The following is a 16,516-nucleotide window of genomic DNA, read 5'->3' on the forward strand; positions in this document are numbered from 1 at the left end:
GCAGGGACAATTTTAATAGCTCTGGATAACTAATCTGGTACACTTTCCAAATCAAAAGAAAATACTAAGCCACATATGTCTTTAGCTACCCATATCATGTTTTCCAATTTAAAAAGAATGTGTATATTTGGTACTAAACCTAACCTATAATCTCAGAAACTTAGTGACATGTTCAAATTGCCTTCCACTATGCCCAAAGGGCCATATAACTGTGCATACCCTTTGATCCAGCATATCTCTATTGGGTCTGAATCCTGAAAAAATCATAAAAAATAGAAAAGTGCAATAATGTTTATAGAAGCCCTTTTTGGTGTGACAAGGAATTGGAAACTGAGTGGATGCTCATCACTTAGGGAAGTCTGAATAAGTTATGATATATGAATGTTATGGAATACTATGTTCTATAAGAAACAATGAGCAGGATGATTTCAGGAAAGCCTGGAAAGACTTATGTGAACTGATGCTGAGTGAAGTGAGCAGAACCAAGAGAATATTGTACATAGCAACAAGAAGATTATGTGATCAACCGTGATGGACTTTGCTCTTTCAACAATTAGGTGATTCAAGGCAATTCCAATAGACTTGTAATGGAAAGAGCCATCTGCATTCAGAGAAAGAACTATGGAAACTGAATGTGGATCAAAACAGTATTTTCACCTTTGCTGTTTGATTGATTTTTCCCCTTTTCATCTGATTTTTCTTGTGCAGCATGATAAATACGGAAATATTTTTAGAAAAATTGCACATGTTTAACTTATATTGGATTACTTGCTGTCTAAGGGAAGGGGTGCAAGAAGGGAAGGAAAAAAATTTGGAATATAAGATTTTGCAAGAGTGAATGTTGAAAACTATTTTTGCATATATTTGAAAAAATAAAAAAACTTTTAAAAATAATAAATTGCCTTCCATAACAAAAAAAGCAAGCTCCAGAAAGCCACCAGCAATATTATCCAAAGACTTCAGAGATATCATACAACATAAAATACTCTACCTTCAGGCTTCTCAGAATCTTCTGGAACATATGGATCTTGAGACAATGGAGTAGTCACAGACGACTCAGATGCCTCTGAAATTTTAGATACTGATGGAGATTTTTTTCCTGTGTCTCCACGATGTTGTAACCATTCATCCTTATAACCATTGCTAATTAGTTTGGTGAAGTTTGTTGGTTCATTGTTTTTATGACCCAGCCTCAAAAAAAGAAAGAAAAAGGCAAATCTAAATATAAATATAAAATTAAAAAATAAATATTGATAGAAATCTTTTCTTCTTTGAACATAAAGTAGTACTAATTCAGATTGTTATAATAAATTATAAAGACATTTAAAAACTATATTAACTTATACATCAGCTGATTCTATTACTCTACATGTATTCTATAGGCAGGAGTTTCACACTCCACCTAGCTAACCTACTCTTGTATCATTTGCCAATGTACTGGCTCTTTCTATTCTGCCTGGACCTAGTACTGGTGAAAACGTCTATTACCAGGGAGTCTGGCAATTCACTTGGTCAGAAAATTTCTTCCTCAAAGAATGGAGCAGTGGGATGGACAAAGTAAGATAAGCAAGCATCCTTATAAAAACATAAAGGCCAACTTAGGTTAATACCTCTAGATGACCTGGCATAAATTATTAATTGCCATAAAATCAAATGTAAGAAATTAGCAAAGTATTAAGTAAGCACAAGACAGTGTTTGTGGATCTGTGCTTTTATTGGTCATCTGAAAACACACTATAAAGGAATCTTTTGTTGCAGTCACCATGACACCAGAAGAATGCTGACATTATAAAGATTAGCCTTTGTTTCAAGAAGAAGTTTGGGGCCATTAAAAAGATCTTTACAATTTTCTCAAGGTGAGTCATACTTCTCTCTTCCTATCCTAAATTGCCATATTTTATGTATTTGTCTCTTCAAACTCAATTTAGTCGTTATAGAGAGTAGGGACTTGCATATTATCCTTCTTTATGTCTCCACAGTGCTACACAAAGCTACACACACAAAATTGGCCCTCTTTACTATTTGAATGAAGGCTTCGAGGACTGTGCTATTTCAGGTAGAACAGCTAGTGAATATCTTTTTTTCTACATATAAAATGTTTTATAAAAAGGAAGATAAAGTTATTTGTCAAAACATTTTCAATTTTGTTTTATGAGATCTTACTTCTCCCCAAATAACTGCAAACTGGCATAGGTAAATAATAGTCCTACAATGTATATCCACCAATGAAATGTATTCCTTCCCAATCAAACTGACATTTCCAAGTAAATGTTACATATTATTTCCATTCAAAATGTGTTATTTCATTAGTGGGTACAAATTCCCTTCACTTATAAAGATCAGTAACCTTTCCATAATGCATATCATCTTAGTGAATTACCTGAGACCCTGAGATGAAGGGACTTATTTATGATCACAGGGTCAGAATCTGTCATAAATTAAAAAAAAAAACAACGTAAATGGAAGCCCTCTATACTCCAAGTCTGGCCTTCTATTCATAATGCCCTACTGCTTCCTAACAAAAATTTAAAAAATATAAAAGTATGCTAAAGAGTATAATAACAAGAAAAAATGCCACCCTGGGTCACATTAAACTTCTAAGTCCTATATATACTCTTCTTCTAAAGTCAAAGCTACCAAGTACTGAGGGAAAGACAATAGTTTTCCCCATGATATCAACCTCAAAAAGTTTGTTTTCATGTATATATGTATTTATATGCACTTGTCCACATATATATGTATATGTATATGTACACACAGATGTATATATATATTACTGTGTATATATGGTTAGATACATATATAAATATCTTATTCATGTGTGTATATGCTAAACTTCCTAATATAGCCCATGTGATAACTGAAACGAACCTATGACTTCATTTAAGTGATTGTTCCCTCCAGTGATCAGATCACAAAACATTCCTAAAGTTAGATAAATAAAAAGATGGTTCACAGACTTCTACATGAAATGGCAGAAGTAATTTTATCGTGCATCCAAAGTCAACAAGACATCATGTTATGAGAAAATAATAATATTCATAGAACAAAACATTGTTGACTTCTTGTCACCACAAAATCTTTATGAGAATAATCTACACATGCATTAAAGTCATCTTCCTTGATGAAGGTACGAGAAAAGGCATGCTGTTGCAAGATACAGTCTAAAAAAGACTGCACTTTTATAATTACATAACTGACTATAAAACATACAGAACACAAGATCCCATTGAGCTTATATTAGTGGTTGAGCATTTGATTCCAACTTTTAAGGCTTTCTTCCAACAAGGTATCACTTATACATAGAGTAAAAGCATCAGATTCATTGAAAAAAGTCTAATGCTACATAACTTTTATAATCTTCTGGTTATTTAATATCAAGTAAAACATTAAATATAGTGAAATATATTTGCCAAAATTATTTGACACTGTTTCAGATATCCAATGTAGGATTCATAGGGAAGAGGAGTTCCCTTTTACTAGTAAGATTCTTCATATGTTCCTATTTGTAGGAATGGTACTGACTCTCAAGTCTGGGAACATTGCAGAACCTCCTAAATAAGATTCTTATTCATTCAAGAGAGTTCTTTATCCACATTGGGGGAAAACCAAGTAGATGAAGAATGACAATTAGCCAAATTATGACATGTAGTGGAATGGAATGATGGTGGTCCATTTATACATATATGTTGGGTAGATACTAAATAGACAATAAAATGGGCCCAGATCTGAAGAGGAAAATGAAATTAGGCTGGATTACTTAAAGGAGGCAACATAGTGCTTTTAATTTTAGCTAATACCTAGTTTCTTCCTTAACATCAACATTCCTCTGGTGTGGATGTGTCATAAAGTATTAGTCTCTGAAGAATTTCTGAAGTTCTGAAATAACCAAAGAGCAATGGACAGGTTAAAAAGTGGGCATGAGTAGGCTACTGCAAGAGTCGCCTAGAAGAAGCTGAGTACAAAAGATCACTACAGAAATCTAAGATGAGAAAAGGAGGAGGGTTGGCTACAAGAATGAGAGACAACTGATGAACAGCTGTGTGCCCCTCTATACAACATTAAGAGACTGAGAGGAAAACTTGTAGGGCATTATGTAGACTTCATCTGAATAGGCATGAGGGAACATGGACAAGCTGAGCTGAACAGGCTCAGAAGGCATGGCCAGTTTGAAACATGCTATTGCCATGAAGGCCCAGAGATGAAACCATCAAAGTAGGTTAAGTTGAGTATATTTTTCTAGAGTTTATCACACACCCATATCCCACCTATTCCCTCTTTCACATAATTTACAAATAGCTTATATTATATTTAGGAGCATATATCTACAAAACACAAAGTTATAGACTACAAGTTTAAACACTTCAAAATACATGAGTATGGAATAGGTTCATCATACAAGTAGACAGAATGGGTATATAATGACAAATTCCTGAAAATGCATTTTCAGGGAGGTTTTAAAGTATAGAAATAAGTGGCAATTCATCAACAAGCATTTAAGTACTAACTGTGCTATGCATTGTGTGAGGAGACTCGCAAGCATTTCATTTAGAAACAATGGCACATAAAAAAGCAAGAAAGCAAAAAAGCAAGAAAAGTCCAATGTCAAGAGACATGCTAAGAATGCTGTTGTTGAGAAACAATAATAATAGCTCTCTTTCGTTATATACAAATGGCTAAAGATAGAATCAAGACTCAAGGGTTTATTCAAAGAAAATTAATAGTGCTCTAATGACTTACATAGGAGGAAATGAAAACCTATTCCTTGCATTATCTTTAGAACCAGCAGAAGATCCTGCTCTGCTTGTGTACCTTGAATTAATTGCGGGCAGTTTCACCTGTGTTAAGAAAAATACATATAACACTAATTTAGTAAAGATTTTCAGAAACCACATACTAAGTGCAACAAAAATCAGAAAATAACAGTAAAAGACTGAAATTTGTCTTGTTTGTAACACAATAGTTGTAACGCCACCAATGGTCACAATAACATATTATTTCAGGAATGAAAATCCCAAGATACTCCTCCAAAAGGGCAAATTCTGAATTGGAAGATAATGAAATACTATATTTTGAATCTGTAGAAGGATATAACCCACCTCAGCCATTTCAAATGAACCATTTATGAATGATTATAAAAGGCAATGATATACAATTTCTTTCTAGTGCTGATTAATAAAGTGGATTAAAAAAAATAGGTTTGCCAAAGGTTATTTTGTCTTTATTAGGAATAAGAAAATTCTATAACCCTGCTATTTTTAGGTTCCAAATGATGACTACAGATGGAACAATATAGTCAAAGATATAAAAGAATGAGAAGGAAAAAAAAGACATTAAAAAATTAGTACTCTTTTATGAGAGAAAAAAAGAGATATAGTAATGAGTTGTAAGGTACACCAATAATTAGTTGTCCAATAGCTCATTTAGTTGGCAATGGATAAGACTTGTGATTCATTCAAGTAATAATTAGTAACAGCAGTATTGTAGGTCACATTCCCCAATCTATAATTAATTAGAATAACTCAAGTACCTTTTGAGTGATTCACTCTTATTTATAAACAAGCATTTTAGATGCTAAATGTAGAACTCATTTATATACCATTAGTGCGACTGGTTTTGTATAAATAAGATTTATCATATACAGTCTATATCTCTAGACTTTATTAGCATAGTACTTTATACATAGTAAGTACCTAAATGCTTTTTCATTCATCCTCGATGTTATGTATTAAAACTTCTTAATGGTGTAGGTAACAATTTTTTATACAAAATAAAAGAATATTTTCATCAGTTCATCTAAGAAATATGTTGTTACCTATAAGTATCTTTATTACAATAATTGTGTTTGTACAATGTTATTGTACCCTGAACATTTGTACAATGTTGAAATATAAAATGCTTTTCCAAAACACTTTTTTTTTGAGACAAAGATGAAAATGGGTGGAAGAGAAGAATCAATTAGACTTCATTGACAGATCCCTTTTCTGTTTATTGCTGTCTATTCTTTCTTCAGCCACTGATCTTCCCTAGGACTGGTAATATCTCATCATCCAGAAGCTTGGTCCTGCTTTTTTGCCTAAAGAGCAGTCTTCTCCTTAGTGAACTGTGAACACAGAGGAATTAAATGTGCTATTACCAATTCTTCAACTACCAATTACCCCTAGTTATAGCACAGTGATATCGTAGAGGATTGTGTAGCTCTAGTCAAAGAGGGAAAAGGAAAAGGGATACCAGATGGGAAAGAAATGGAATTTGTGTGTGTGCCACAGGTTCAGAGTACCTATTCTTAAAGGTAAATAGGTAATAGTCAGGAATTGCCTTCTTCTTTCTTCAATGTACTGTTCATTTTCCATTTATGTCTCTATCTTGTATCAAGCCTCTCCACTTTAGTAGGCAATGTCATTAAATTAGTATAAAACCAATGTATCATTAGGAAATGCTTCTCATATTTAAACTGTCAATTCCTATTATTCTCATTAATGTTTCCCCAAATTAAAATTTCCAAATGTTTCCCCAAATTTTGGAATAGTTGTGGAACAGGCACATAAATATGTGTGTGTATGTGTGTGTGTGCGCACGCACATACGTGTGCAATCAGTTATGTGTCTTGTCCAGGATCACACAGATGGAAAGTGTCTGAGACCATATTTGTACTCGGGTCTCCCTGACTCCAGGATTGGTGCTCTATCCACTGTACTACCTAGTTGCTGCCCTGCATTGTTATACAGAGAAACTGGTCCAAGCATTCTGAAAAGCAATTTAGAACTATGAAAAGAAAATTAATAAAACATACTCTCTGATCCAGAAATTACAGTGCTAGACATATATTCCATAAAGGTCAATGACAAAAAGAAACACCCCATATACACAAAAATATTTGTAGCCACACTTTTTGTAATGGCAAAGAACTGGAAACAAAGATGATGCTCATCATTTAGAGCATGGCTAAGCAAACTGTGGTACATGAATCCCATAGAATGAGACTGCATTTTAAGAAATGATGAATACATAGAAGCAAAAATGGTTTTGAAATAAGCAAAAAGGGGAAAACAAATTATACAATGACTATATCAATATAAATGGAAATAACTACAAAGTTATATTGGACACTTAGGATCCCAAAGAAAAGATATGAGAAGATAGCTCCCCATGGTTCCTTGTGGAAGTAATAGACTATAAGTATGAAACACTTAAATAACATTAGATTTTTTTGAAGAATTAGTTTTGCTGAATTTCTTTCCTTTTACATTGTTTCACCTAAAGTTATAAGGAATGGCCTTCTGGATGAGTATAGGGAAGAGATTCTATGGCCAATACAGAAGATAGAAAAAAAAAATCAAGAAGATATATTTAAATATATTAAAATATTTTCTCCAAATTTCCTTCTTTATCTTTTCAAACATTGCCATAATCAAGATGCTAGAAAGACAATTAGATTACTATAGCCAACTATTTTCTGGCCTCCTGACTCCTAATACAATCTGCATTTAGTAGATTCTCAAAACTATTGCATCATTTAAAAAAAATTCATCATTTTTATATGCCAACTACTTCCTTCCTCTTGAAGGTTTTTCAATTTCCTAAGAAGTAAATGAAATAACCCTACTTGCTTTTATCAGATTCACTTTATTACAGAACTTCCTCTCTTCCCCTTGCCTGATCATCTTGTTCCTTTTGGGTACATCTCAATTTTTTGCTAATTATCCTATCCTTGTCACAAAAATTTCTTTTCTTCCAAGTTTTTCTTCCTGCCTCACTACCAGATAATCAAATTCTTACCCTTCAACCACTAGAGAAATCCTTCAAATTAAAGAAATAAGACATCTCCCACAGTTCTAAGTCCCTAATTCCCTGACCATTCTCTATTAAGGACATTATTCTCACTCATAATGTATTACGTTCTATACATTTACTAAGTGTTCATTAATTATTATATTTTAATGTCTTTGTTCCTGTATCCTATTTACTTTTATTTTTTTTCCTGAGGCAATTGGGGTTAAATAACTTGCCCAGGGTCACACATCTAGGAAGTTAGGAAGTGTTAAGTGTTTGAGGCCGGATTTGAATTCAGGTCCTCCTGACTTCAGGGCTGGTGCTTTATCCACTGCACCACCTAGCTGCCCTGCTATTTACAATTTTAACTTTCTCTATATGAGTCATGGCAATGTCTTTTTTCACTTACTTTTTTATTGTACCTAGAATAAAATGTAAGACAGATATCATAAATGCATTTAATGTTTTGCTAATTATTATGTCTTTACAATTTCTGTAATGATGATATTGTCATTATTTATCCAAGCACCATCTAACAGAACTGTCCAGTTCTTTATCAATACTAAGACATGATACAGAAGTTTGGAAATTTAGTTTTAATTCCAGTTACTGACTTTTTGAGTGACTATTTCCTATGGAAGGTCAGTCACTCCCCCTGAATATAATTTCATTATTTGTTAACTTGGGAGAATATCTTCTTTTTATTTTCCATATTATCTGTGCTAAATAGAAAAGTGGATTTACCAAACCTTCTCTAATATTTCATTATGGTAAGGAAGGGAATCCTGGTTCTTGAAAGCCATGCCAGCAGGCCCAAACTTTGGAAAATCCTATCAGCTAGAAAGGATTGGGAGTATACAGTTCCAGTGACAGAATGTATCCCAGAAATTCTACTAGGTGGAAATGGACTTGGATTAATAAGTTTTTCCTCCAAAATATTCAAGATAAGCCTCAGTTGCATCTTAGGTTAAATTAATGGAGCTTTAATTAATGGGCAAGTGAAAAGACAAAATTCTGGGGCTAAGGCAAAGGTGTGACACTTTATGCTAATGAGACCCCTATACAGGCTGCCTTATTATTCAGTTACTCTCTTATCAACAGGATTTACATCTTTAGGAATTAACCCTTGTGAGTAATAAAGATCTGTTAAATTAAGAATTGGAAGGGAAAAAAAGTGATTTTTCCTATCCATAATTTCTTTGTGCTAAGTAGATAAAAACAAATATATCACTTTGTCCTCTCCTAGATCAAGTTTTGGTTAGTTAAAAGTATAATAAAAACATGTATTTTGAGTGGAACAAAGGAAGAAAGCCTCAAGAAAGCAAGTTTTAGAAGAAATTTTTTAAAAGGCACATGATTATGGGTTTGAAATTCATCAAAAAATTTAAGTTTAGTAAAATATACAATCTGGATTTTCAGTAGAAAGTGAAATTCTTCATTTTGGGCTTTGCATCTCCAGCATGGAGTATAGCTGGCAGCATCTAGTGGACCTGTTTACATCTTTGTTGAATGAATATAAAATGTTAAAAAATTAAATAACATTTAAGTGACATTTGAAGCTCCTAACATAGTTTCTGAAGTGCACAGGAACAATGAAATCCCAGCTTGAGATGGAGTCACCTTTTTTTTCTCCTTTTCCTGCTCCTCAGCTTCCCTCTGCCAAACTGTTTTCATATCAAAATCAAAAGGCCCCCTTTTGGATTCATAGTTACCATTGGCCTGTTCAGGGTTAAATTCTTCATAAATCATATAGTCTGGGATAGAAGATATATGTATTCTGCAGGAGAAAAAAATTTAATAATTTCAAATAAAAGTTAGAAAATGATCTTTTCTTTCCATGAATGCCACCCTTCTTGTCCTTTTCTCCTTTTCTGCCTCTACTACTTGAAATCCACTTTCCCTTCAAGAATGTGAAATCCCACATTCTTGCCCAAATGTGTGGTCTATCTTCTTTCCAGCATCTATTTTTTACATATGGGATGACCCTCCATAAGATTAAAAACAAAGTGGGACCTAACACTTGAAGAAAAACTGATATATGATATGCTAAGAACTCCCTTGGGCAGGAGGGATTTGGTGGTTCATAGGCAGAATGTCTGTCCAGGAACACCAAAAGAACTTGGCCAATAACGTGTTGTATAAATAAATGACCTTTATTAAATTTGAGAATATCTTGGATTTATATAATACCTTTTTCACTAGGGCACTGAGATAACTTCAATACAAGATATCATTTATTCCAAGAAATATTAGCTAAATATATAAAAATGTCATTCTACAAGCAGAGAATATGAAGCATTGAATTAATATTCAGGATTATATAACTCTTCAGTGGCAAAATGTGAGAATACATAGAAGCTCTAAATTTCAAGGGTCTGCTGCACCTCAGCAATAAAATTTCTTTATGAAATGTTTCAGAATCATATTTAATAATAGTAGTGAATGCATGCATGAACTTTTTATTTTGCCTTTCAATTAAAATGTAGTTAAAAGAAACTCCCCCTGACCACAAGGTTAAGCAAAAATTTAAGATAAATTCAACAATACTTACCCTCTCTGTTCTGCTGTTGGGGGTTTACTGTGATGAGTATACCATTCAGGCATAGAATATGCAACAGGAGATCCTTTTCTTGAACCAGCAGCAAAATGTTGCAATAAATCTTAATTTAAAGATTAAGACATGATTAAAGTTTCCTCATTGCCAAAGGATAGTTATTAAGATATCTGGCTAACAGGTATGGCTATATCAATTAACAGTTGAAAACTAAACTGAAATTGCTGCCTGTTTTATTGCTGTTTATCATTAAAATGTTTTGTAGATACCATAGACACTGGCTAATTTATTGAAGCTATAAGAGCTCTGAGAGGCAAGGTCAAATTTTAGAGATAAAATTCATTTGTTTTTCTAAAATACATCTATAGCCTTTTAACAATTGTTAGACTATTACTTATTTTCAAATATAAACATATGGCTAGCTTCCAAAACATTTATGCAAAAAGCAGATTGAATTATAATTTTCTTCTCTTGGTGTTTCTATTTCTTCTCAATATTTACACTAAGAACTGATTATTCTAAAATCTTAACTGAATAATTACATTTTAAGTAAGTAATATATCAGAATTGATTAAAACTGACTAGCTTTTAAAACTTATTTATCTATTTTATCTAATAAAGGCCTACTCCCCTACAGAATAACTCCAGGATTTCTTTATCACCTCTTGGATCAAAGATAACAGATTTAGGAGTTGGAAGTAACTTTCAAGTTCAGCTTCTTCATTTAGCAGATGAGGAAACTTAGGTGAAGGAGTGAATTGCCTAGGGTTACACAGTCAACTTTAGTGTCTGGAGCAAAATCTGAAACTATTACTTGGTATTTAAAGGTTTGGCTACAACCTAACTTTCCAGAATTATCATACATTTCCTGCCCCATTGCTCAGCAAAGCTCTCTACCAAATTCTCTTCAACCAAAGGGGTCTCGTCTCCTTGTTGTTCCTCTATATAATGTTCCATTTTTTTGTCTTGGCACCTGCTCAAGCTTAGAATGCCCTGGCTCTTCATTTTGGTCTTTGAGAATTCCAACTTTCTTTCAGAACTCACCCCAAGCACTATTCCCTTTATAATGCCTTTCCTGAGCCTCTTGGTTGTTATTCTCTTAGGCCAAATTACCACGTTTCTTTTGTATATTTATGGGTAGGTACAAGTTGGCTCCCTCAATGGAGTCAGTTTTTTGAAGGCAGGAATGATTTCATTTTTGGTTACACATTCCCAGCAAGTGGTAGAGTAGTGGGCACACAGCAGATGGGTAATAAGTTTTTGTTGACTGACAAGTCCTTCATAACTAAACGCAGCAATAGGACAGGTATTCAGAGTTTTCCTGAATCAAAGCCAATTCTTCTACAGCAGAAATTAAGTGATAAACTATTCTACATTGAATTACAAGTAATCAAAGATGTACTTTTCAGAAGGCCAAGAGAAAACTTAAAAGCTCTATACTGTTATCTGTACAGTGAAGTGTAAAGTGAACACTCTGTACAGTGCTTTCTGCAATTCAGGAACAGTGAATGAAAAGTGATCAGAGGCTATCTGTAATTTTCAGTGAAGAATAACACCAAATACCATATGTGATTAATGATGAAGCAATTTTTAAGACAACTGTTAGTATTTATACAATGTTTTAGGGTTATCTCAGTAGATACTTTTTAACTATGCATCAACCTTAACCACAAAGTAAGACGCATATAATTTTCAGTGAAGGATAACACCAAATCCCATATGCGATTAATGATGAAGCAACTTTTAAGACAACTGCTAGTATTTATACAATGTTTTAGGGTTATCTCAGTAGATACTTTTTAACTATGCATCAACCTTAACCACCATGTAAGATGCATGCTATCATCCCCATTTAATAAATGAGGAAACTGAGGCAGATAAATACCAACTGGCTTGCCCAGGTAACACAGCCGATAACATATCTAGAATACAACTTAAGGCTTTCTTCCTGACAAGAGGGCCAACACTGTATCCACTATGCTACCTAGGGGCCAGTTCCAAGAAACCTCAAAAATGCTCACATCTTTTGACTACATCAATTTCAGAGCAATTCAGATTATTCAATTCATCAATTCGAATTGCAAATCTGAAAAAGTTAAATCAAAAGCTGGGAAGATTTAAAAGAAAACCTAGTGTAAATCTTTACATAAGAAACAGATAATGGTTAATAGAAAATATTTTTATTTCAAAGATCTTAGTAAATATTAAGCCATTTTAAAGTTAATGAAAAAGCAGAGTTTAAACCACCTATCATAATTTTTCTTAAAAACTTCTCACAAAATAATTCTTGAATAATAAAATGCAAAGAAATAACAAAATAATGCTACCTAAAATAGATTTCAGAAACTTTCCTTTAGGCTTTTAGTCAGACATGTCTAGATATAAAACAGTATTGTTTTACTTGATTAAACCAAGCACATTTCTCTTTCATATGTTATATAATTCAGCTTTTTAAACTGTTGTTTGTGACTCCATATGGAGTTTCATAATTGAATCTGGGAGGAATAATAAAATTATTATTTATTATCAGTAAATGATTTGTATGCCTATTTTTTTCCTCGGGTAAAAAGGGGTCAAAAGTGGGAAAAGTTTAAAAAGCCTTTGTTACATATTATTCAACCCTGAAATGCCATCCAATAACTGGTATCTTGCCTAATTATCAGTATGTGTAGTCCAAAAATACACAAGGAAAATAATAAGCAAAATATGATTGGTCAAATCTCAGCTCTAACAGTTATCGCCTGTGTGAATTTAGGGAAGTTACTCCAACTCAGTGGGGTTATTTGTAATATTCTTCTCTAAAATGTAATCTTCTCTGGGAGCAGGTTTCTTGGGGGGGCTTCTGGGGACAGCCTTCCTTTCAGTTCAGTAATGACAAGTACAGCCAGGGATTAAAGTCCAAATCCTTTATTGTCTCTTTCAAAGCCTTGCCTCTTTTACTTGGGGCTTGGCTAGTTTTTCTAGAGGCCTTCCAGATCTTGGTTTCAGTGTTCTCCACAGGACAGCCTGCCATCACTTCTCTGTCTTCCTTAGTTCTCCTCAACTGCCTTCTCTGGCTTCTGAATCTCCCGGACTGAATCTTGGTTGAGGATCCTAGCTTATATATGCTCTCTTAAAGGTGTGAATCTTGTAGAACCCTAAATACTAAGTCATGTACTGAACTAGAGAACTGTTAAATATCATGTTAAATAATTATCGTCTCTATCAATTATACTGACTTAGCACCTTGTTTCTTTCTTTTTTTTCTTTTTTTCTTTTTTTTATTTAATAGCCTTTTATTTACAGGATATATGCGTGGGTAACTTTACAGCATTAACAATTGCCAAACCTCTTGTTCCAATTTTTCACCTCTTACCCCTACCCCCTCCCCCAGATGGCAGGATGACCAGTAGATGTTAAGTAAATTAAAATATAAATTAGATACACAATAAGTATACATGACCAAAACGTTATTTTGCTGTACAAAAAGAATCAGACTCTGAAATATTGTACAATTAGCTTGTAGCACCTTGTTTCAATCCTTTGTTTCAAGTTCAGAGTTCTGGTCCATAACCAGTTGTTTACTCATCTGTACTATTTATATGATCCCCAGCAGCTATAAATATATGATCACTTTAAAAATGTTCATATGATATATTGGACTATTTGCCATCTAGGACAGGGTGTCCTAGAAAATAGGAAAGTTTAGAAAATTAGAAAGTTTTGCAATGGTCAATGTTGAAAAATTACCCATGCACATGTTTTGTAAACAAAAAGCTATAACAATAACAATTTTTAAAAAATAAAATAAAAATATTCACATGATTATGGTATGGTTGCAGTTTATATAAGTTTAGAAACATCATGACATTTCAAACAGATAATTCCTATGAAGTTCATCAGATGTAGTCTGCCTGGAGTCTGCTTATCAAGTCCTCTCAGCCCTTATATACCTTAGTTCAATTACATCACTACTCAGTGATGTACCATCACTGAGCACACTCAGCATGTGCCAACTGTAAAACCATACATCACTATACTAAGTATATGTGAACTAGAGAACTCATCAATCACACTGAGTTAACACCCTGCTGTAAGTATCTTTGCTTCAAGTATACTTTTCCACGGTTCCCCAATATCTACAGTCCTCTACAACCCAGAAATATTTCACTTCCCCTTTTATGAACTCTGAAGTACATCTGGCCACAATCAATTGTCATTGCAGCTTTTGACACTGCTGATAACTCTTCTCTTTGGCAATCTCTTCTCTCTACATTTTCATGTACTCTTCTCTACTGGTTCTCTTATCTACAGGATCACACTTTTTCAGTCTTTTTTGTTGGAATTTCATCCAATATCAATTTCATACAAGAGCTTACTTTTCCAACTACATCCAGGGCCATCTATCGTCCTCCTGATGTATCTCTTGCCACTCACTTAAATTCAATTCAATTGCAAGTCATGATATTACTTTCCTGATGTCATCAGTTTTTTTTTTTTTTAAATAATAGCTATTTTATTTTCTAAATATAAGCAGAGAGTTTTCAGCATTCATCCTTGTAAAAACTTGTGTTCCAAATTTTTTTCCTCCTTTCTCCCCTTCCCCTCTACTAGACAGTAAGTAATCCAATATATGTTAAACGAAGTACAATTCTTCTATACGTATTTTCACATTTGTCATGCTGCACAAGAAAAATCAGATCAAAAAGGAAAAAAGCAAGCAAACAACAATAAAAAAAGGTGAAAATACTATGTTGTGATCCACATTCGGTCCCCATAGTCCTCTTTCTGAATGTCATCAATTCTTTTTAAGAACAAAAGACAGCAATCTGTGAGCAGTAGTAACTGTCCCACTAGGAACCCAAATGGCCAGTTCTCCTGTTGGACAATGCTCCTTCCCTCTTTCTTTCCTTTTTTCCCTTCTTTCTTCCATTCTAATTTCCTTCCTTCCCTCCTCTCCATTTTTCAAATAAAGAATTACACTCTTACCTGCAGGTGCCCAAAGAAATAAAAATTTTGATCCCTTAAACCTCATAAGATATCTGGTGGTTTACAAGTTAGATTTCTTCTACTAAGGACCATGCCTTACACACAATTCACCCTGGCTTTTACCAATTGGCCATCAATAAGTCCCACCCCAAGTCTCACTTGGTCATAGTTTGGGTTTTGTTGACTCAAAATAGTGTACATAGCAATTATTTCTATTCTGGCCAGAAATCCTAAGCTTCTTCTTCTTCTCAGAATGACTTTTTTTTTTTTTTTTTTGGTCTAGGTAAGAGAGGTCTTTTTTCTTTTGCTTTATTTCTTATCTATCCTTAATCACTAAAAAGGCATTGCCTTAGACAGCCTGAAAACCTGGGAAAGGGCTTAGCTTAAAAAGGCCAAAGTCTCCCACTGCATTCAAAGCGCAATTCCAGTCATATGATCACTATTTTGTCCCTGGACCCAGATGGTTCTAGAGGAGAAAGTGAGATAGGTAACCTTGCGAAGCCCTCTCTCACTTACATTCAATTTACTTGCATGGCATGGCATCCATTTCCTGCTGTCATTGGTCCTCTTCAAGAACAAGGACAAACAACCACCACCAATAACAAATAATTTCTCTCCTAATATACTATCTTATCTAATGATTTCATCATCTCCCATGGATTCAGTTATCTATTTGATTCTCAAAGCAATGTATCTAGAGCTACCTTCTCTGATAATTCTAATCTCACATCTTTAGGAACCTATTGGACATTTTTAATTGAATGTACTATAGATATTTTAAAGTTAAAAATGTCAAAAATTGAAAAAAGTAAAATATTAAAAATCTTTCCTTTCAATCCCTCCTCCTCCTCCTTTTTTGCTGAGGCAATTAGAGTTAAATGACTTGCCCAGGGTCATGCAGTTAAGAAGTGTTAAGTGCCTGAGGTCAGACTGAACTCAGGTCAGTCCTTCTGACTTCAGGGCTGGTGCTCTATCCACTCTGCCATTTAGCTGCCCCAATCCCTCTCTCTTCTTAACTTCCCTATGATTATTTGGAGGGTCAGTATCCTCCCAGGCTCAAAACCTAGGTGACATCCTTGACTCCTTACTTTCTTACCCAATCCTATAATCCAATCAATTGTCTAGTTCTATCATTACTACTTTGAAAACATCTCTTATGTACATCTTCTTCAGACATCCTGTACTCTAATGTAAGTCCCCTTCGTTTCACACTGGACTTTT

The 16,516-nt window shown here is 33.9% G+C and overlaps 1 protein-coding gene across 2 annotated transcripts in view; it reads right to left on the reverse strand.

Moving 5' to 3' along the window:
• C1H7orf57 (chromosome 1 C7orf57 homolog) overlaps positions 1-16,516 on the reverse strand; it is a 44,689-nt gene that overhangs the window by 1,478 nt on the left and 26,695 nt on the right. For both annotated transcript variants that reach the window (XM_031957246.1, XM_031957248.1), the window contains exons 4-7: positions 10,325-10,433; positions 9,394-9,550; positions 4,741-4,838; positions 992-1,191 (exon numbers count right to left, since the gene is read on the reverse strand). In XM_031957246.1, coding sequence (XP_031813106.1) covers positions 992-1,191; positions 4,741-4,838; positions 9,394-9,550; positions 10,325-10,433 — 564 coding nt within the window. The remainder of the gene's footprint in view (positions 1-991; positions 1,192-4,740; positions 4,839-9,393; positions 9,551-10,324; positions 10,434-16,516) is intronic.

The sequence above is a fragment of the Sarcophilus harrisii genome, chromosome 1 (genome assembly GCF_902635505.1).
Source record: "Sarcophilus harrisii chromosome 1, mSarHar1.11, whole genome shotgun sequence".
Lineage (NCBI taxonomy): Eukaryota > Metazoa > Chordata > Mammalia > Dasyuromorphia > Dasyuridae > Sarcophilus > Sarcophilus harrisii.